General features: G+C 43.9%; 1 protein-coding gene across 1 annotated transcript in view; it reads right to left on the bottom strand.

The window, feature by feature from the left end:
- Nucleotides 1-8319: 8319 nt before the first annotated feature.
- FCF1 (FCF1 rRNA-processing protein) overlaps nt 8320-23506 on the bottom strand; it is a 671099-nt gene continuing 655912 nt past the window's right edge. The window contains exon 8 of the mRNA XM_044074623.1: nt 8320-10126. Coding sequence (XP_043930558.1) covers nt 10078-10126 — 49 coding nt within the window. The 3' untranslated portion in view covers nt 8320-10077. The remainder of the gene's footprint in view (nt 10127-23506) is intronic.

The following is a 23506-nucleotide window of genomic DNA, read 5'->3' on the forward strand; positions in this document are numbered from 1 at the left end:
TTTTGTTTAGTGGGGCATCCAATAACTCAGCTTGTACTTGGTCTGAGAGTGGCTGAGTTTTGAGCCATGCATACCAGCAAATAATCTGTGGCAGTTGCTCTGCAAGAAGCATCTAAGATGTCATAGATACATTTCAAGGAGTGTATGGCTACTTGTAAAGCTTCTCTAGCTATGTCCTCCATCTCATTGTACAAAGTTATGTCATGCTTTGTTACTATTTTATCTTGGAGTGATTGCAGGTATTTTATCATATGAAACTGACTAGGGTTGCACAGCTACATGTTTTCTTGCCAAACCTATCCAGTAGTCTGCTCTCCCCATCATTAGCCAGGGGATGCCTGGATGGTCCTTTGGGAACCCCTTTAGTAGACACAGTGGAGACCACAGAGGGATCAGCTTTAGGATTTTGAGGTGCCTGTGAGTGTCAAGCACTGTGTAAAACCTGTCTTGCACAGGTGATAAAGAGACTGGGTGCAGGGCTATGTCCTCAAAAGCATCACCTAATACAATGCCCACTGGAGGAATAGCCAACAGTCTAGAAGAAGCTAAGCTTAATATTCAGTTACCTGTAATGTGTCTGTGCCTGGCAGAAACACTTACTTTCCCAATTAAAAGCTTCCTTCATTTTGTGCAATGTGCCTCCGAAGGAAAGGTCTTTGAGTGGGGAAGCAGAAGAAAGCGTATTATCAGAGTCTGAGTTTGGGTAGGTTTGGGGTTGTAAAAGGCCCAAATAAGAGAGCTATTCCTCATCCTTAGAGGATGAAGAGTCATAACCTTCTTGGAAGGCCACTTCTCTTGTTCTTTTAGTTGGAGTTGGAGAAGCCCCAGAAGCTGGTTGTGAGGGCAATATGGATTTAATGAAGGGCATGAATTTTTGTGTTATTTTGACAAGATCCTGGACTTTGGACTGAGAAGCGGAGACCAAGGGTGGTGAAAATGCCAAGGTAGGTTAAGTTTAATAGGTCATTTTACTGACATGGCCAAGGGATGCGGTCATCTGATCACATACTCAGTAGGGACCTCTGTAATAAGGGAAGACCAAGAGCCCCCCTCTGGAACTACTACTTGGATGTCAGAAGTGATACCTGCATAGTGCCATCAGACAAGACTAACATGTGAAAGGTGGTGGTAGTTGTGGGGAGGCCAGAGACCATGGGGGCCTCCTGAGGGGTTATGCCACAGGGTTCTGGCCTACCAGTTGTTGGTTCTAGGGTCTGTAAAGCAGCCTCATCCAAGGTTTTCGGGTGACTTAGGGACTTGATGCAGTAGTTTTACTCTGCAGCCTCCACATCGCTATTTTTTTTCATCATTTCACTTTTTCTGGATGAAATCAGGAGCCACTGGAGTTAATGCAGACCCTGTAGAAGTCAGAGGTTGCAATGCTACCAAAGAAGCTGATGACGAGGACTATATGTGCTATGAGTAACTTGGCTTACGATTAAGGGTTTTCGCATTCTGCAAAATCAGAGCAGTCAGAGATGTCGTGCTGAGACCCTAGGCAAAACAAGTGAAAATCTTTATGTGGGATGTTTCCCACAGGGCAAACAGTTATTCACTTTTTTCAACATTAATTAGAGAAGAATTTTCCCCCAGAGGAATACTTATCTGTCTGGAAGGGCAGGATCTCTGGAAAAAAGAGCCAATGGATGGACTATGAGCATATAAAAACACATGTAAAGCACACTGGGCTGCATGGCTAAAAAGAACTAAAAATGGTGCTGATGGATGCCCTTTTTACACCCTGATGTCTGGATGTCAGTCACGGACTGACCATCAACTTGAGATGATGCTAAGGGTCTGGAAATTGGGCTGGTCACGGTCTTCTGCATGGCAAGAAAACACAAGGATCAGTACTGCAACACTAATCTACTAAGAAAGGAAAGTTGTGTAAAATGGGTCTATATCATAACCGCGGAAGCACGTTTCAGCGAATATGTAAATGCTGACACATCGCGTGAACCAACAATACACCGAAAGCCTTAAACTGCAAAATTCTCGAAATGGCATAGTTGGCCCTTCTGCGGTATAGCTCCGTAAAGCTTTGTAGTTGGGAGGGTGGCCTAATGGTTAAGGTGTTTGCCTTACAAGTGCAAGGTGCAGGGTTTAAGTCTCACAAGGGATAACTGGCTAGGCTTAAAATGGCTGCAAGGGCAGTTAGCTTAGTACTAATCTATGAACCTATGAACCTAAAAGTGTGCGATAGTTATGGATCTTAGGGTTAGGGTGTGGGTTAAGTTAAGTGCATACATGGTAGTATATGCAAGCTTTACTTTAGGGTTAGAAGTAGGGTTTTGGTTAGTGTATGTATGTGGTTTATTTATTTTGTTTGGGTGGGTAGTATGTAGCGAGTGGTGGGGTTGGCCAACTATGCCAGTTCGAGACTTTGAATTTCGTGGTTTAGGGCGTTTGGTGTATTCGCGGTTCGCGCAATATGTGTCAACGTTTAAATATTCGCTGAAACGGGCTTTCGCGGTTATAATATAGACCCGTGTAAAATCTTACCATAACTATAGATGTCCTTCTCTTCCATGCTGCAGTATTCTACTAGTGAGTTTACCCTTCTTCCAATCAGGTTGTCCCGGCCAGGTTTCCAAAGATTTTCAGTCCCTCTTGGTGCGTTGAACATCTGACATAGAGGCAGGAACGTGGACCATAAAGGTGACCAGATAGAGCCAGTCGTAAAGGGTACAGCCTGTCCAAAAGCAAAGGAGAGCACGTATGAGGGGGGAGGTGGGGGGAAAGAATACTGTAACATGGAAGAGAAGGACATCTATGGTTATGGTAAGATTTTACACAACTTTCCTATGTCCTTCTATTCCAATGTTGCAGTATTCTACTAGTGGTTAAGTACCAAAGCTCACTGTCGACTGGGAGGTGGCCTGGAAGTGGACTCCAGGAATCCATGCAGGATAGCCCTGGCAAACCCTGCCCTTTGAGATATGGTCCAGTTTGCAGTGTCTGGTGAAGGTGTGTACAGAGGACCAGGTAGCTGCCTCCAGAATGGGATTAGTGTCTAGGCCTTTAAAGAAGGCTCCAGAAGAGGCTGTAGCTCTTGTGGAATGGGCCTTGACATTGCCTAGCAAGGTCTTCCCATAGTGCGAGTAGCAAAAGGGAATAACCCTGGAAATCCAGGATGAAACTGACTGCTTACCCACCGCTTTCCCCACAGCCCTGGGGTGAAAGGAGACAAACAGCTGGTCTGATTTGTGAAAAGGTCTGGTTTTATGCAAATAAAATCTGATCTGTCGGTGCACGTCTAGGGAATGAAGGACTCTCTCACTATCTCCCTTGTGGGTTAGAGAAGAAGGTAGGCAGGTGGATAGCCTGATTCAAGTAAAGGTCGTTGACCACCTTGGTAGTAAAGGAAGGGGGGTTTGTCCTAAGGGTGACCCTGTCCATCTGAAAAAAACAGAAAAAGGGGTGCAGTCATAAGGGCTTGAAACTCTGAGACCTTTCTGGACGTGGTAAAAGCTACCAGCAGTACAATTTTCCATGTGGAAAACTTTAGTGGGGCCTTGCAACTGGTTCGAAGGGTGCCAGAGTGAGTTTTCTTAACACATAATTAAAATCACAGAGAGGGGGAGATGGATTCCTGGGCGGTGTTAGGTGCAGAACACCCTTGAGGAAAAGTTTGGCTGGGAGTCTGGATGCCAGCAGAGGGTAAGCATAGGCAGGCAGGCAGAGATGGCAGACAGGTGTGCCTTTAGAGAGGAGTATGACAAGCCTGACTGTAAGAGTTTACACAGGTAAGACAGAATCAGAGGAATATCGCTGTCCAGTGGATCCATCTGTCTTTTATGACACCAGTTAGAAAATCTTTTCCATTTGGAGATACGGGATTTTCTTGTGTTGGATTTCCCGGCCTCCTGCAGGACTGAAAGCATGTCCTCATTGTACAGGTGTCTGAAGGGGATCAGAATCCTATCTGCCACAGGGTGAGGTGCAGAGACTACCACTGTGGGTGTATCTGTGTCCCCTTGAGCTGTGTGAGTAGGTCCATTGAGGGGGGTAACTTGTGGTGATTGCCCTTGGACAGATGAAGTAGTGGGAACCAGTGCTGCTTTGGCCAGTAGGGAGTCACCAGCAAGATTTTTGGTGAGTCCTGCTGGATTTTCAGTAGAACTCTATGAATTAATGGGAAGGGGGGATGCATACAGGAATCTCCCCTTCCATGACATTGAGAAGTTGTCTGTTTGTAATGCCTTCAGGTTGTGTGTCCTGGAGCAATAGCTCTGGGGTTGCCTGTTTGTGGAGGAGGCGAAAAGGTCTATCTGTGGAATACCCCACCTGTGGACCAGATTTAGAAACACATCTCTTGACAGCATCCATTCACGGCTGTCTGATTTGGTTCTGCTTAGTGAATCTGCCTGTGAGTTGTGCTGGGACAGGATGTGGGGGGATTCCCTGAGAGGCAGCCAGCTCCCATACCTGTAGAGCTAGTCTGCATAGGAGGTATGACTTGGTCCCTTCCTTGCTTGAGGTACCACATGACTGTGGTGTTGTATGTGAAGATCTTTAGGAGGCCCTGCTGGAGGTAGGGTTGGAAAGCCTAGGGTGAGGAGAATTGCTCTCATTTCCCTGACATTTATGTGCTCTTGTTCGTGTCAGTCTGTCCACAAACCATACACTATACTTGAACCCAGAGTTGCCCCCAGCCCAGATCTGAGGCATCCGTGTGCATGGCCTGGGAAGACGGAGGCATTTGTGGGGGTAGTTCCAGATTCTGGGCTACCTGAGCTAGACACCATTTCAGTTCTTGGCGGAGACAGGGGAGGAGTGGGACCCTGAACTCTAGGGGTTGGAAGTGCTGGGGTCCACACTGAGCGAGAGTACCACTGAAATTTCTTCATGTGTAACCTCGCTAGGGGTAGCATGGGGATAGTGGCTGCCATGTACCCCAGTAGTCTCAGGAATTGTCTCGCAGACAGTTCTGATGAATGAAGGGCAGAGAGAAGGTGGTAGGAAAAAGATATCACCTTTTCCCCTGGAAGGGAGGCCATCATGATTGTCTGTCCTGGTTCTGCATCCCAAGAAGACAAAGTCCTGTGCCAGACAGAGTTGAGATTTGGGAAATTTATCAGGAACCCTAGAGACTGCAGCAAGGGCAGGAGGTCTTTCATGTGACGAAGGAGGGTTTCTCTGTCGCTGCCTGAACTAAGAGGTTGTCTAGGTATGGGAAATTTTGTATTCCCTTGGTCCTGCAGTAGACAATCACTGGAGCCAGGCATTTTGTGAATACCTTTGGGGCAATGGACAGCCCAAAAGGCAAGGCACAGAACTGAAAGTGAGAAGGGTTTGCTAAGAATCAGAGATATTTCCTGAAAGCAGGCTTGATGGGGAGATAGGCTTCCTTTATGCCCAGGGTTGCCATGAAGGCCTGAGGAAGAATGAGGGGAAAGCGTTTGGGTAAGGTGAGCTCCTGAAAGAGGCGACCTTTAAGAACAGGTTGAGGCGGGAGAGGTCTAAGATATCCTTCCTGGGGACCAAAAATATTCTAGAATAGAAACCTTTCCCTTGAGAATGAGGGGGTACTGATTCTATGGTGCCTTGAAGCAGCAGGTTAAGATCTGATGGAGAAGAGGCAGTTGGGATGCACGTGGTTGTGGCATGGCCAGTCTAGGAGGAGGGGAGAGCCAAGTCAAAGTAACCCTCCCGCAGGATGGACAAAACAGACTTGTCTGATGTGATGAGGGACCACGGAGGGAGACACAGAGAGGCGGGTGGACAGAGGAAGAGAGGGAGGTGGGGGGAAGTTGTGGCAGTCAGTCAGACACTGCCCGCCCTGTCAGGAAAGGGAGGCCTCTGGCTAGTGGGCAAAGGTGTCCTAGGCTGAGTGGACTGTCTTCTGGGGGGTCTTCTAGACCTGGTAGGGGCTGAAGGCCTGGAGGTCTTTCTTATAAATCGGGTCTTTGCCAGATAGTTCCACTGGAAGAGGGAAATGAGAGACTAGGAGCTGCTTGAGGTCCTGTAGTTCCTTCCCTTTTTGTTGCAGAGACTTACAAAGGTCAGCCACTTTAGCACCAAAGAAGGCTGAGTGGTCCGGGGGGGCGTCCAGGAGCTTGGCTCTGAAGTCTTCAGGGAGGGGCTACAGGCGCAGCCAGAAGTACCTCTTTAACACAGATGCTGATGCAGCTGACCTAACTGAAGCTTCAGCTGCACCGTATCCGCACCTAAGGGAGTGCTTGTTCACCTGAGTGATCAGCCCTAGCGAGGAGGACAGGGATGCTTTAGCAGCACAGTCAAGGATGTCATTCAACTCACTGGAGGCTTTGTCCAGCACAGCAATAGAGTATTTAGCCATGTGAGAGTGGTAATTTGTTGCCCTAAAAGTTAGGGTGGCAGAGGTGTAAATCTTCTTTCCCCACCTCTCCATAGTCTTGCTGTCCTTATTTGCAGGGAGAACAGTGGTGGTAGGAAGGCACTTGGATGCCCTGTCAGTGGAAATGGAGATAGTGGTAGGGTTTTGCTGGAGGGCACTTGAACAAGAATTTGTCTGAGTCAAGGAACCTTTATTATCTATTCACCTTGCATGGAACAGGTGGTTGGGAATCTGGGTTAGTGGTTGCTGCAGCAAATTCGTCCAGGAAGGCAGGCTGAACAGGTGGAATAGGCGAATGGTTAGGAGAATCCATCTGTATGAGATAATAAAATCTCTTTTGTTGCTCAGTCATGTCTGAACATTCCTGCTTGAAGTGGTCTCTCATCAAGTTAACACTGTCACTGAAGGTTAAGTCTTCCACTGTGGAATCAGGCTCTGCAGAGGTTTCCTCAGGAGATCCATACCCAGGGGGGGATGAGATCTGGGAAGAGTAGGACAGGGAGTCCTCCGAGGAGTCAGACAACTCCTCGGCTGGCTGACTCTCAGTCCTTTCAGGGATGGAAGTTCTAGGACTTAGAAGAGGTGGAACACCAGGAGCAGCTTCAGTGGAGGGCCTAAGGGCCATGAAGGCATTGTATATAAACTTTGGCTAAAGGCCTGTCAATCGGGTAGGGATTCAGGCACTGGAGAAAGATGTCCAGTTTTTTGCTTCATTTTAGAAGGCCTAGCAGGTGTCTGGCTGGTGGTAGGCCTACAGGTTATCGATGGGAAGGTGGAGGCAGAGTCCAAAGCACCCATCGAAGGCACTGGTTCCCCCCCGGTGTCTGTAACAGGCGCCAGTAAATCCTCCCCGGACGTGTCGTCCGCTCTAGATTGTGCAGCCTCCTGTAAGGTACCCACTGAATCTGCTGTGGTGGATGCCAGATCCTCAACCAAGCTGACAAAGACTACAGGCTGAGGAACGGTAGAGGGAGGCGCAGTGGAAGTAGTAGGCTGCATGGACATGGCTCTCTTCCTTGGCAGATCAGATGGGGCATTGGAGACAGTCTCCATACCAAGCGCAATTTGCTTTAAATGCTGATTCTTGAGGTATAAATTAAGATCCTGTAAACGGCGACGAAGGGTCTTGGGGATGAACGATTTGCGGATGACGCAGTTCTTATAATCGTGTTCCCTACCCAAACAGAAGAGACACTGGTTGTGGGTGTCTTTATGGGGAATCTGCCAACCACAGTTGCACTTACTCTTACCGGATATGAACAGACTATAAACTACACAAAAAAGACTGAAAGAATTCCCAATCGGGTACTTAGCTCTGATTTGATTCAGATCCGACATCTGCGAGTAGCAGGACCTCCTGGCGTACGGCTAGCGGCTGAAAAGTTCTGAGAGCTGGTGTGTGCAGACGTCACCTTTATGGCCCACGTTCCTTCACGTCAGACGTCTGACACACCAAGAGGGACTGAAAATCTTTGGAAACCTGGCCGGACAACCTGATTGGAAGAAAGGTAAACCCACTAGTAGAGTACTGCAACTTTGGAATAGAAGGACATCATCTTGCATGGCATAGAGTTACAGTAAAAGGCAAATTAATGTATTCATACCACATGGGTTACTTTTTTCTAACACTTTTCACTGTGCAGGTCTTCACTAAGACAAAACTGTACTTCTGCTTCAAGAGTTAAGAAAAATCCACTGAAATACATGCAACACACAAAAAGACACGTAAGAGAACAAATCTGTTTCAGATAAGGCATAAGAGTAGCACAGCAAACATGTACAGCCCTATGAGCAATTAAAAAACAGCACTGTGTTTTACAGCCACTATTCAACCTAGTGAATCATCTATGATGGTTTGTAAACTGGGTTTAATGTGGACTCCTACTTATGGAGAGCAGACACTGACTTTAAAAAGTATGATGGAGGCCTGCATATGCTCACTGTTTTCATATCGAACCACAGCCTGCAGTCTTAGAGAATCACTCAATAAGGCAAACAAAAAAAGTAAAATATATTTATTATTTTTCAACACCTCATTGAGAAGTGCAACAAAAAAAATCCTGCCTCATCAACAATTACAATCTTCTTTGTTCTAACAACTGTCCCATAATAAAGCACAGCTCTCTGGCAAATTATTTTGCTTTAAGTTATTCCATTATTTTCAGCATTGCAACACTATTCAGATAGAAAGTTCTCTGATTAAACTAAGGCACATTTCTAGTAATTCAGACATATAATCATCATCAATCATAAAAAGCTAGTCTCTTCACATTGGTAGAGAATCCATTTTTAAATCAGCAGCATAATTAAAACTGTACTGTTATTACTTGAAAAGTCACACAATTCATATTAAGATAATTGGGTGTGTCTGTACATGTGCATACATTTTTAAAGCAACTGATGAACCCATCTAGAGCACCATGCAGTTGCATCTTTGGACTATACATGTAAAAGACACAGGGTGGATGGTTCAAAACTAAGAAACTACTCAGCAAATGTCTATAACAGAATAAGACAGAGGCTAAGTAACACATAAACCTTAGAAGGACAAACTATAGCTCTGTACAATATGAAAAGTAGGCAGGAACGTCTAACACAGTAATGAAAATGCATAAACGGTCACAATCAGAAGGAAGAGGAATGCTACTGAAGATTAATGTAGCAATGCATTTTGTTCAGAAGGAATGGGAATGGTAAACATAATGCTGTCGTACTGAAGATGTAGGAGAGTTAAACAACGGAAGAACTCAAAATTATAAAGTTCAGAAAAAACAAGCTTTAACTGAACTACAATCACCAGACTATGTAGAAACAAAGGTTAAACGTGGAATGGACGGCCCGTTTCATCAGAGTGCACATTTTCTTGTTTCTTTCCAACTAGGTGTGCACATATTTGCTGAAGATCGTCAATGTCAAGATGCAAGCAAGGTACCGGACGGGGTCTGTGAACCTCAGTAATTACTTTTATCAACTCTAAATTTTTCTTTTTTTAATGAAAAACATCACCATACATTTTATTTCTGGATGTTTACAATTATACAGCTGAATTTACAGATAATGGCCTTTTTGTACAAAATGTCACTGCTATGTTAAGCTGATCTTAAGCAATTCAAATAATAGCCCTTGAAGATGGTTTGGGCCATCTACACAGACAGATGCAACGTGTAAGCAGCATTCTTCCTCACAAAATTACAGGACTTCAAGCCAACAAGCCATTAAAATAAAACTTCACACTATCATCATATTAGCCCCAAACGTTGAACTGATTTTGCCACACACGACTCAGGTAAACAGACATGTTGCTCAGAGAACTGTAGTGGTAAAGGGCTGGAATTCCGTTTCTTTTTTCTTGCATCAGTATGTTGTACAGCTTTATCAGAAAATGTACATGACCACTTAATCCTTCAGTACGCCGTAAGTTATTCTTGCCAACTAGCAATAAGCCAAGGTAGTAAGGAAAAGCAAAATTTACTCTGAAAGCAACAGATACCTTCTGCTTCATTTAAGTAATAACTTGATCTACATACTCAGCAAAGTTCTTGCTTCCACCTTAATGAAAGGGGCAGAATGCGCCATAGTGACTAGCATAAATGGAAAAGGTAGTTATATGAAAGCACAGGACATAGTACTCGTCTGATGTAACACTGCTGTGTAAAATCTGGTTCACTTAACAATCTTTCAATGCAATGTCGTCTTCAAATCATGAGTAATGGAGAAGCTGAAGTCACAACCAGTCTACATATTGCTTCAGCAATCTCTTATAGTCTGGGTGCTCCAAAATCATCAGGCATTCTTTCAATATTGTATCTGGAAGACAGAAAAGGAAAGTTGACATCACAGTCAAATGCACTAGCATAAGAGTTTTTACAAACACTTAAAATTAGTGTAAAAGATGCTTGTTTTTGTTTTACACATTTCTGCTTCAGTCTACAACATTTATGAAGGGATATGGAGGTTCATGGATTATTATTCCTGAAGGGAATGCTATACCTGTGACACTGAAAATCTAGCCTTACTTAGATTTTTTAGGGGTCCCTATAACAATCAGTCTGCTGCTTCAGGCAAGAATACAGCCATCTATGGCTTTGCCCCTATCACATGCTAACCATGTCCTTCAACACGGAATGAAAACAGAGACCCTAAATACTGTGACCCCATATGCAAAGACTGGGGAAGGCTCATGCAAGTCTCACATACAAGTCAAAGTCATCAGATGGCACTGTATGCCAAGAAATGTCTAGGAACATATAAAGTAGTTGATTCACTGCTCTGCCATGAGGACACATACATAAAGGAATGTATATAATGTGAAGTGCAACATACATCACTGCATACACAGTGAAACTAGAATTTCCAATCCTTAGTGTATTTTTGGCTCATCAGTAACATAGTATAGTTTTATTCTGGTTCAGACAATAAGATGCAAGTTCAAAAGTATGAAAGTGTTGTGTAAATATAATTACACATAACAGTATATGTGTAATTAACACAGCTGCAGTAGCTGTAGCTGTAGCTGTATGGGTTATATCCTGCTAAGGAGCTGGCCAGCTTACAAGGCACCTTCCATGCTCAACAACCTTCAGGCAGTTTAAAGAGCTGTCTAAAAAGACAGTTTGGGCGCCAAGCCCTTCAGAGCTTTCATGTCAACTCAGACAGGGAGGCTAAGCCCTGACAGAGCAATGCTATGAGCAAAACTTTCACATACTAGCAAAACAAACCACCAACAAAATTAAGGGGGGTAGATGGAGGGAGTGGCTACTGTGACTGTCATGCCTATCATAGGTCTTTTCAAACAATCCATATATCTCTTTGTTGGAAACCCTCTGACGACCAAAGGTGCTTCAAAGATTTGAATTCCTTAATTAGAGCAAAAATCGCTTTTATATCTGTGTGCTTACACCTGTCCTTGTTTTCCCAGATACCCGGTACTTTTATCCCCCTTGACACTGCTCTCCAAGCAAGGCCTGAAGAGTCTGTGGTGACAGACTGCTTTGGAGCAGGGGAGAAGAAGGGCACACCTGCTTTACAGATATTTGCCGTCTCCACCAACTGATTTCTTTTCTGACAAATCTCAGAACTGGAATTTGAAAAGATAATGGGCACAGGTGCTGGGACCAAACAGACTTCAGATACCACTGCATCTTTTCTCATGTGGAGTCTTGCAGGGCTATCATGAGAATCATAGATGCCATGAGATCCAAAATCCTGAGGTATTTCCCAAACAGAGATTGAAGTCCGAGTGGAAAACTCTTGAAATGGATTTAGATCTATTTTTTTCCTATGGAAGAAAGACTCTGAACTGAGGTGTCTAGCAGACAAACCAGAAACACAATCCTGTGAGAGTCAAAAACACATTTTCAATGTTCTCTTTGAATTCTAGCTTGTATTGAATCCCAGCTTGTGTAAGACTTCTTACCCAAGATATTCCTGATACTTTGAAAAAGACTCTGCAAAGATAAGCAAGTTGTCTAAATATAATGTGGATACTTTGTAGTCTGCAATAAGCTATAAGTGGAGGTGGACAGTGTGTGTATACTGTTGATGCAGTGGATAGTCCAAAAGGTAAGGCAGAAAACTGAGAATGTGATCCAGACAAACAAAACCTTAAATGCTTGAAGCCTGGATGAATAGGGATGAGATAAGAATTTTTTAAATCTAGTGCTACTAGAAAACTTAAATGAGGAAGAAGGGGTAATGGGTTGTGAAGTGAGTATTTTGTACTTGGGCACCTTCACAAACTGGTTTAGGAAAGAAAACTCCAGAACTGGTCTCCAGGAATTTTCTCTTTAGCGCAAAACACATCCTTAAATAAAAACGTTTCCCATACTGTGAAGGAGGAACTGTCTCTATTAATCCCTGAGAGTGCATGTGTTGTAGCATGAGGAAATAGCAAAATTTGGTCTGGTGGATGAGGAATAGCTCCTTGGAAGGAAGACGCTTCTTCCCTCTGCCATTTATACTCTTGATGAACATTCTTCAGAGCCCATCTGTCTGGAACTATCTGTTGCTAAAGAAAGAAATGGAAATTCAGACTTTCTGGAAGAGATAATGGACTGCCAGAGTGGGTGGGTGGGGTGTTGTGAAATGGTCCCTTATATTGTCCTTCTGACTTATTTAACAGTTTTTTGTTTTCTTTTGGGGGGGCTGCTTTCTTTATGGAACCTCCTTGCCACTGCTTTTTAAAGCTTGCTTACCAGCATTTTGCAGGGACTGTATTTTGCTTCTTGCCAAAACTGAATGATGGGGGTAGAGAATTATTTAGAAAATTCGAAAAAGGAGAGCTGAAAATTCTGAGAGATTCTCTGAATAAGCTTACCCCTTCTCACCACATTTTTTGATAACCTGTGCAGCAGAGGGTCCAAAAACTCTCTATCCAAAGAATTACTTAAAATGTCATTTTTTACATCATCTGGGAAGTTGTGAGAATGTAGCCAGGCAAAACTCCTCAACACAGTATCAGTGGCCACAGCTGCTTCATCTTCCTGTCCAGATTCGGAATATCGCATCACTTCAGGAAAAGAGGTATCCCTCTTTCTTTTACCAGAACCTGCTTTACAAGAAAGATTAATAGCCTGAACAAGAGCTTGAGCCAGACCCAATAAACTACTCCTGTCCAGGGGTTTTATGCAGGAGTAGACAAATCTATAACTTTGTTTCTTTTTGAAAGGAAAAATGTGGCAAAGAGCAGCTTCCACAGGGATGGGTACAACATTCTAAGTACAGGAATTTTCCCTGCCCCTTCTCCCAAGACCGACAAGAGTGGCTCCTCCCTTGGCCACTGAGGGGACCCCAACAGCTGTAGAAGACTTGGATAACCCCCAGCCCATAGTGGCTGCATGTGCTATACCAAAGAGATCTAGGGAAAAGAGTAGTCTGAGGACCAGCTTTGACCATAGCAGAGTCACCCACCTGCAGCTGAAGCAAACTGCTAGCCAGCAGTGGTGGCAAGAGCTGTTTGCTGTCTTTTTGTGGATAGAAGAAGGACCAACTGTAGTACCAGACTTTTGTTCCATGGTCAAGTGAAAATGGTGCCTTTCTCTTGAGGAAACTGAGCAGCACTAGCTGGTAAAAATTCAAAGTCCTAAAAAGTTGCATTTTCACAGTAAAAAGTACTTTAATACACTTTATTAGCACCCAAAATCAATCAGTTTACCCACAGAAAAAATTGTTTTTTAAAATGTTCTTAACTTTTAAGTCAACAGGAAAAAAAAGGGCACCGCCATTTAAAAATACAGTCAAGTCTTACAACAGTCAGTAAAAACACAAACTCCAAGTTCAAAAACAACTTTCCTACCCAGGAAAGTAATTTTAAACAATAAATATAAAATGTGCAAGGTTTTTCTCCAAAGGGAACATATCTGCTCAGCAATGGAACAGAAAAAGCAGACAGTCGCCCCTTGAAAGGCAACAGGAGTGCTTTCGGCAGCAGGAAACCTTTGAAGGGCTTGGTGACCAAAGCTGTAATTTTAGACAGCTCATCTTGAACTTTCTGACAGTCTGGGTGCATGGAAGGCACCCTGACAGCTTTGGAAGAAGACAGTGTTGCATCCTTGGCAGGATATAACCCATACAGCTTAGGCTACTGCAGCAATGATCAATACGATGAACGTCACTAATTCACATACATCTGGGTCAAATACAAGATCTTAATTTATCCAGTCCATCCACCTTCCCAGATGGGTATTCTGCCTGGCGGATCTGACTGATAAAATAAAGCTGTGCAAACAAACTTACCACGGGTTAAAGTTATGTACTTACCATAACATTTGAAATGTGTTGTCGGACTTTCATCCGCTTCAAATGTGTGTTGTCAGATCCAACAGGATCCGATCTTAGTGCAGATCTCAAAACTTATTGGATCCAGGCTTTGACTCCTCCACTACTCATAACTCACTAGACTGTACTTCAGATGCTCAGCTCAAGTCTGCCCCCACTAGTCTGAAATATATGATAAAATCTACTTGGGGGGGGGGGGGCCCTTACCTAAAGAATGTCAAACTTGGTAATCTCAAATGGTTGATGAAAGGTACATCAGTCTAGTGTGACTGTGCACAAACAGGGAGTAATATCCACTCAACCATCTAAAAGCCATAGGTGACAAGCTGGAAGGAAGTAGACAGTCTGAAGGAGATAAAATCGGACAACATGGACCTAATGTTATGGTAAGTACACACATTTCACATTGTCTATTTTCTTCCATTCAAACATGTGGAACAGAATCCCATGTTGTCAAACTGGGTGTTCCAAAGGAAGGACATTCCTGAGTATGGTGGAACTGAAGGATGAACATGAACTGGACTAAGTGTCCAACTTATAGTGAGACACAAAGCTGTGTACCACTGCCCATGTGTCTGCAGTACAGATGTCATTAATGGATAATCCTCTGTTAAAGGCTGTCAAAGTAGAAACTGCTCTTTTTAAATGTGCTTTTAGTTTATTTAGTAAAGCTAAATTTTTCTTCTGATATACTAAGGAAATACAATTTAAGAGCCATCTGAATAAGGTTACTTTAAAACTGCCTTTCCCAATTTTGGTTTGGCAAATGAAATGAATAACTGATCGTCCTTTCTGAAGGCTTTTGTCCTATTAATATAGAATTGGAGTTGTCTATGGACACCTAAAAATGTAGCAGGTATTCTCCTTTGAGTACCTTGGAAAGGAGACAGGAAAATGTATTGACTAAGTTTAAATTAGTTTCGGATGCCACCACAGGAATAAAGGAAGTGTAATTTAAGCAAAACTCTGTCTTTGTTAAAAAATCAGCCAATGGGGCTTTGAAAAGAAGGTGTGTAGCTCTGAGATCCATCTAGCTTGATGTTACTGTAACCAGGAAAAAATGTTTTCCATGAAATTTCAAGTCTGCTGTGGAAGCGGGTTCAAAAGGAGCCTGGGTTAAAGCTTGTAACATAATTGCGATGACCCATGGGGGTGCTGTACCTTTCTGATGAGACCTCCCATCAGAGATAACTTTTGTTATTTTAAGAGATGCAATCAACATATCATTATGTCCAACATGAAAACTTGAAACTGTAAGCAAATGCACCTAACAGTTGCAAAACTGGAGCCCTTGTCAAAGTGATTATACAAAAACTCAAGTATGGAAGAAACTGGTGCTGAAAAGGAAGCCACTAGGCCTGCATTTAACAACATTTCTATAATCTGCAGTAAAATGAAAATTGTTGTTCCAGGGCACCACAACTCACTGCTATATTATTTACACCATAGGCACAAAAGGTCAGTCTTCATCAACAGGAAAAAGAACAGGGACCGGTCACAACAATCATGCATAGGAACCTCATAAGCAGGCACTGTAAACCTTTTTTGTTACACAAGAGAATATGAGCCTTTCATATGATATGTCAGGAGATAATGAGCCTGTAAAAGTGGGCACAGTCTCTCATATTACATGTGACAGACTGGAAAGAGTTCTGTAATAAAGCTTTCGTACTTGGCTCCAAGGAATATGAGCCCCACTGATGAAGAGAAAGGCTCTCATTTTACATGCATTATAAAAAACACAGTCTGGTGACTAACTTTTTCAATGTACAAAGTGTAAACCACTCTATTAGATGGAGCTGATGAATCTAAGGCAAAAGTGTTTTCTTAAATATAAGTAGCTCATAATATTTTGTCATGTTTTGTTAGAAGTGAAAAATAAAAATAAAACCTGCTGAGCTGGTAAACCCTCATGGGTCTTTCAGGAATTCAATTAAAGGGACTAACCTCTAAGCTTCAAGTTTGGCTCCATTTTCCAGCTCCCAGATTTTCCTCTAATCATCTCCCAAGGACCCTCCCATCAGTGTCTGTAAAGTACAGCTGTGTACCTACCATAAATGTAGATGTTCGAGTGTATTCACTGTTGCAGTCATTACACTTGGGTTATCCTGCTGGCAGGCTACCCGCAGTCGGCCTCAATTCCAAAGTCCTGGTCTGGCGTCAGTTGCGGTCGCCTCTTCCCTGACGTCAGTGCGGCAGGGGTATAAAAGATGCAGCCGATGACATTTTCTTCAGTTTTTCTTGCCCCAGATGTCAGGCGCCCCCAAAAGGGTAGGCTGTAAAAATTATGATCATAAAAAAGCATGCACATAACCTTCATCTACAAGCAAATACACCACATAGGTTGTATAGAATAGATAGGTACAGATAAGTCCCAGCAAAGGAAAAGGGGGATGGTGGGAGGGTAACCTGGACTGCAACAGTGAATACACTCGAACATTTACATTTATGGTAGGTATACAACTGTACTATGTTCATCATGTTTCACTGTTGCAGTCATTACACTTGGGTTGAATCCCAAAGCCGAGGTTGGGCGGCTGGGCCTAAATAGAGTTTGGAGTGGCTATGAGGCCCTGCAGAACTGCAGTGGCAAAGCCTGCTCTGGATTTAGAGTAGAGAGGTAAATGGTAGTGCTTTGTAAAAGTGTGCACTGAAGTCCAAGTTGCAGCCTCCAAAATATCCTTGGTTGGTACTCCTCTGAGGAAGGCTGCTGAAGTGGCTGCTGCTCTGGTAGAATGTGGCCTAATGCCCTTGGGCACTGATTTGCCATGTTGTGAATTGCAGAAACGAATGCAGTGGCCTATCCATTTTGAAATAGTCTGCTTTGAAATGGCTTTTCCTTGGGAACTTGCAGCATATGCCACTAAGAGTTGCTCAGTCTTTCTGAAGGCTTTAGTTTTGTCCATGTAAAAGTGTAGCTGTCTGTGTATGTCCAAAGTATGCAGAAGTCTCTCCCCTTTATTCTGTGGGTTTGGATAAAAGGTAGGCAAATGTATGGTTTGGTTAAGAGCCACGCTGGACACTACCTTAGGCATAAATGTTGGGTTTGTCCTTACAGAAACCCTGTCCTGATGGAAAATAATAAAAGGTTCCACAGCCATTAGTGCCTGTAACTCTGAGACTCTTCTTGCTGAAGTTATTGCTAGGAGAAGAGTGGTTTTCCATGACAAGTATTTTATCTCTGCTGTATTGGCTGGCTCAAAAGGAGGCAGTGTGAGTTTTTCCAAGACAAAATTGAGGTCCCATGTAGGTATTGGAGCTCTCCTTGGAGGTCTTATGTTTTTGGCCCCTCTGAGAAACTGTCTTAGCAGTGGATGAGAAAAAATAGGTGGGTCCGTATTGTAATGAGCTGAAATGGCAGAGGCATGGATCTTAATTGATGAGAAGGATAGGCCTTTATCCAGCATCTCAGTTAGGTATTGCAAAATCTGAGGAATATTTGGTTCAAGCGAGTCAATTCCCTGCGCTTGGTTCCAAGCACAGAATCTCTTCCATTTTTCTGCATAAGATTTTCTGGTGCTGGGCGTCCTGGTCTCCAAAATAACTTAGAGACAGGTGTGTTCTGAATAATTACATTATCCGCCATGCAGCCAGACTTAGGGTTCTGAGTTGGCTGTGCAGGATCTGATTGTTCTGTTGGGTCAGCAAATGAGGTATTAGAGGAAAAGTCCAGGCTGGGCCTTGAGACAAGCTCTTTAGGATTGGGTACCAGTGCTGGCATGGCCAGTCTGGGGCAATCAGTATCACTTTTGGCTTCTCTTGTCTGACCTTTAGGAGTACCTTGGAGAGGAGAGGCAGAGGAGGGAAGGCATATACTGTAAGGGCTTTCCAGCTGAATGAAAGGGCGTCCACTTTCTATGCTTGCTTGTGATAAGTCCGAGTGCAGAATCTCTGTAGCTGGCAGTTGTGAGGGGAGGCAAATAGATCTATGTCTGGGCATCCCCATTTCCCTGTTATCATGTTGAAGATTTGTGGATCCAGTTTCCACTTGTGAGGATCCATGAGGTTTCTGCATAGTTCATCTGCCAAAGTAGTTGTCTTTCCTGGCAGGAATTGTGCTTTCAGATGTACTTGATAAGTCAATGCTGTGTTCCACAAAGTCATGGCTTGCCTGCAGAGGGGGTAGGAATGTGTGCCCCCTTGCTTGTTTATGTACCACATGACTGTAGTATTGCCCGTCTTTATCAGTAGTTGTCCTGGATGCAGTAGGTCCTTGAAGGCTGTCACAGCTAGCTTCTCTTTTTGATTGATATGAAGATGCATTTGGTTTGTGGGCCATGTGCCCTGAATACATTTTCCTGCCATGTGCGCACCCCCAGGCATAATCTGATGCATCTGTTGTTAGTGTCTGCCTGGCAGTGGGTAAGGTGAATGTCTGTCCCTTGTTGTGGTGACAGGCCTGTGCCCACCATAGAAAATTCTTGTTGCAGGCAGGGAATGAGAGTTATTACTGTTTCCAGGCTGGGGCAATGTTGAGTCCAAACACTTTTTAGATACCATTGTAGTTTCCTCATATGCAGTCTTGCATATGGAATTAGTAGAAAGCAGGATGCCATGTAGCCCAGAGCCTGCAGAATTTTTCTTGCAGATAACTGGGTCTTTGTTGCCATGTCTTTGAAGTAAGACGTCAGATGCCTTTGTTTGTCTGGCATGAAATAAGCCATCTGGGCAGTTGTATTTAAGCTTGCACCCAGGAATATTATCTCTTGAGAGGGCACTAGTTTTGATTTCTTTTCGTTTACTGTGCACCCTAGGCAAATTAGTAATCTTTTTACAAACGCCAGATGCTGTAGTAGAATATCTTTGTCGTTTGCTTGAATAAGGCAGTCGTCAAAGTAGGGGTATATTTGAATTCCTCTTTGTCTGCAAAATGCAATTACTGGTGCCAGGCATTTTGTGAAGACCCTGGGTGCACTAGATAAGCCAAAGGGCAGTGCAGAGAATTGTTAGTGCATTGAGCCAGCTATGAATCTGAGGTGTCTTCTGCAAGATTGCCTGATTGGGACATGCAGGTATGCCTCTTAGGTCCAAAGTTACAAGCCAAGCCTTCTTGTCCAGCATGGGCACAAGCTGCTGCAGAGTCAACATTCTGAATTTTGGGACGTCCAGGAAAGTATTTAGAATAGACAGGTCCAGAATTGTTCTCCAGGCTTTGTCCTTCCTTGGTACTAAGAAAAGTCTTGAGTAAAATCCTTGTCCCTGCTCTTGTTGTGGCACTGGCTGAATAGCCCCCATGTCCATGAGAGATGAACCTTGTTTTTGTGCCTCTTGCCATTGATTGCGTGGCAGGTCTGGCATACCTTTTGCCTTTGGAAGGGTGTGAAAGTGGAACCTGTAGCCCTGAGAGACTATATTTAAGACCCATATGTCCTGGGTGATCTTGTGCTAGTTTTGTGAAAAAAGTGCTAGCTTTCCCCCTAAGGGTGCTGCCAAAAAAGAAGTGCTTGGCATTGGCAGAGGGAAGTCATTGGGACTGTTTTCTATAAGGCTGTGATTTGTCTTCTCCGCTTTTGGAGATAGAAGCACCCCATTGTTTGGGCCTGTATGAGCACTGGGGCTGTTGCCTACCTCTAGGGCATCTGAATCTGCCTCTTTGTGGTCTGACACTGGAAAGGACCAATTCATAGAGGGCCAGTTCCTGCTAAATCTGGGTGGCTGTACCTGTAACAAATCCTTTACTGTCTGCATAGATTTTTGCCTTATCCTCCATTTTCTTTAACACCTCCTCTGCCATAACACCAAACAAAGTGTCATGCTGTAAAGGAGCATCCAATAATTTTGCTTTAACATGATCAGGCAGATTCTGTTCCTTTAACCAAGCATGCCTTCTAATAACAGAACCTGTAACAGCAGCCCTGCACAAGGCCTCCAGTGAATCATAGCCACATTGCAAAGTATGTTTTCCCACTTGTTCAGCTGCATGCAGTAAATCTTGCAAATCTGTGTTCTCATTGTTTTAACAAAGACATTAAGTATTGCTGATATTTGAGCATATGAAACTGACAATTTAAAGCCCTTACAGCCAAGGTAGCAGAAGTGTAAACTTTTTTCCCCCATCTGTGCAAAGCCCTTGAATCTCTGTCTGAGGGAACAGGGGTTTTGGCAGAAGCAGCCTTAACCCCTTTGGGACCCTGTGAGATAGTTTCTGGGTCAGCAGCAGGGTTTTTGTGAAGACATTTATGGGCGTCTGGGACCCTGTAGTATCTGTCCGGCTTAACAGGGGCAGGAGGTAGAGAGTCTGGAGACAGGCCGGACTCTGAGAAAACATCATCTACTATGTCTAGAACAGGGGGAATTGCAAGAGGTCATGCTGTGGAAGTAAAAGAAAGTCTCTAAGTCTTTTCTTAGAATCGGAATAATCCTGGCTCTCCCAATGGAAATGCTCCCTCATGGTATGCAGGGTTTCCCCAAAAGAATAGTCCTCAGTAGGAGAAGCTGAAGGAATAGTATCTTCAGCATCAGAATCCTCATAGGGAGGAACAGAATATCCCTGATCAGAAGAGGAATCAAGAGGAAATGGAAACCTGATCAGAGGAATCATATTCAGTGTCTTGCCTAGGCCTCTTATCAGGAGGAGGACGGGAACCCCTGATCAAAGTGATTAGGTCTTCGGCCATTTTGAGCATCTGTTTTTTAGGCATAGAAGCCTGTCCTGGAGAATGCTGCACTGGTTTCCTTGTCTTGAAAACTGTTTTAGACTTTGTCTTGGATGCTGAAGTAGGCTTTATATAAAGTTGTGTAGGTCTGAAGATACCCTCAAAAGCCGATGCCTGCTCAGCGGCTCCGGACCCATCTGAGGGATTAATTTCCGAAGGACCAATACCTTGAGTATCCAGAGGCCTAGCTGTGGCTCTGAGGTAGCGAGAGTCCGGGGCTGCGAAAGTGCCTCACTGAGCACTGGCGACTGGCCTAGAAGAGGCTTTGTCGTCGGTTTTGGACCTCGGATGCTTGTCCTTGTCTTTATCCTTGCGTTTTTTATGAATTCCGGTCGTTGGTTGTTTCAACGGCATTATGTAGTTAAACCTTCTGCCAAAATAATGAAAAACAAATCGTACTGACGCTTAATAGTGCGTTGGTTAAATCTAGCACAAAACAGACAACTAGCAACGTCGTGGTCAGGGCCTAGGCAAGGAATACAGTAAGAGTGGAAATCCTTATGAGGTATTTGCTTCCCACAAGAAATACAATTGTTAACTTTTTCTGACATTGGTCTGGAGCAAGAAAAAGGTTTCCCCAATGGGGTACTTAGCTTTGTTGAAGACTTCGGATATGAAATTCAATTTCGGAAATCTCAAGAGTCGGCCGACCGGCACTTGCGAACTGCTTTGCTTCGGGCACTGCGTGGCAAGAAAGACTGAAGAAAATGGCGTCAGCTGCATCTTTTATACCCCTGGCGCACTGACGTCAGGGAAGAGGCGACAGCAACCGACGCCGGACCAGGACTTTGGAATTCAGGCAGACTGCAGGTAGCCTGCCAGTAGGACAACCCAAGTGTAATGACTGCAACAGTGAAACACAATAAACATCTGCCTTTAAATAAATGACCTGTTGAAAGTAATGTATTAAGAACAAGAACACTCGTCCATCTACTTACTTAACTGAATAAACTACTGGAAACTTCAACAAGGTGTCTTTACTCCTCCCACAGGGAGGGTTATCAGAGAGAGACTCTCCTAGATCTGCTAGCTAAAGTGATTTTATTTGGACTCATCCTTTATACTCTGTTTCTGGTTAGTCCTGCTAACCACTGGGTCACAGGTGGGATACCAGACTTCACTCGAGCCCTCTGGATTACCTCTGTTAACTGGTACTGAAAAGGGGTATACACCTTTGGAATACAGCCAAACTGAAAATCTCTTCCATTTACTGTGGTAAACTTTTCTTGTTGATGGTTTCTGTAAAGCAAATGAATACTGACTACTTGCTGGGGGAAGCCTGACATCTCTGGCTATAGTTAAGACTGGAGGAACCATGCAGTTAATTTCATGGACCTTTGATCTGGAGGAGGCAATCTAGATGGGTGAGTTATTAGATCGGGATAATTATCCAACATCCATGGAGAATGTACAAGAAGTCATAGATAGGGAAACCATGTCTGTTGAGGCCAGAAGGGGGAAATGAGAATCAATCTGCTGCTAGAGGAAGAAGGCACACAGGAGACCCAGGGGCCAACTGAGGACCAGAAAATCCTTCAGTAACTATTCCTCTGGAGGGATGAGGGCAAAATACATGCTGCATTTGTTTAGACAAGAAGCAAAGAGGTCACAGCAAGGTTGGCTCCAGCAAATAAAAACTGCTTGGGTCACTGTAGGATTGAGGGATCACTCATGAGTAATCAGCACAGTCGTCCTCAATTTGTCTGCGAGTACACTGGAGGACTCTGGGATGTGCATCTGCATACCATCATGGCAACCTAACATGGGATATGATCAGGTTCCCTCCTGTTTGTTGATGTATCTTACAGTCATGCTGTCTTGCCTGTATGGATGTCACACTCTTTGAGGAGTAGGTTATGCAATGCCTGCAGTGATAGAAGTCCCGCTCTCAGCTCCAAGACACTGATGCCAAGGTTTGCCTCTCTTGTCAACCATGTACCTTGGACCTTCACTTCAAAACAGCACCACAACCTAAGAAAGGGTGCATCCATGGTCACTGTTGCAACTGTCAAATCCATCTGGAAAGGGTGGCCCTTGCTCACAGATGTGAATGTTATCCACCAACCAATGTGGTTTTTGCAGACCTGTGTAATTCAAATTTTTGAATGCAGAAGATGAATGGATCAAGACCAATGGATTGATAAGTCCACTGTAGCACCATCATGAAATGTCTTGTTAATGGAAGCATTAAAATTGTGGATGCCATGAGACCCAAGAGACAAAGGATTAACCTCACTGGTGGTGTAGGACTTGAAAAGCTGTTTGACAAAGTGACTGGACCCTGGCTGGGGGAAGGCTTACTATTTGAAGTTTGATGTTTAGGTGGAATTCTATGAATTCTATACCCCGAATCTGAGCCAGTTGACATTTTGGCAGGTTTATGGAGATTCCGAAATTCAAAAGCAGCTAGAGTACTTGATCCCAGTGAGTGAGAAGGAGAGGCTTGGTGGAGGCAGTGAGAAGCCAATTGTTGAGATATGAGAAGACTTGGATCCCCAGTAAATGCAACTGTGCAGCTATTACTGCCATGATCTTAGTGAACACTCTGGGGGCTGTGGTGAGACCAAATGGCAGCACTCTGAATTGGAAATGATTGGCTCCCAGCCGGAAGCTGAGACATCTGCTGGAGTGTTTCTCTATTTTGATGCGATGATAGTAAGCATCTTGGAGATCTATACAGCACAATCAATCATCCTTCCTCAGAAGAGATAAAATGGACTGAATTGTGACCATCTGGAATTTTGTCTGTCTTACA

This window comes from Protopterus annectens, chromosome 6.part0, assembly GCF_019279795.1.
Source record: "Protopterus annectens isolate FY-2018-M chromosome 6.part0, PAN1.0, whole genome shotgun sequence".
Classification (NCBI taxonomy): domain Eukaryota; kingdom Metazoa; phylum Chordata; order Ceratodontiformes; family Protopteridae; genus Protopterus; species Protopterus annectens.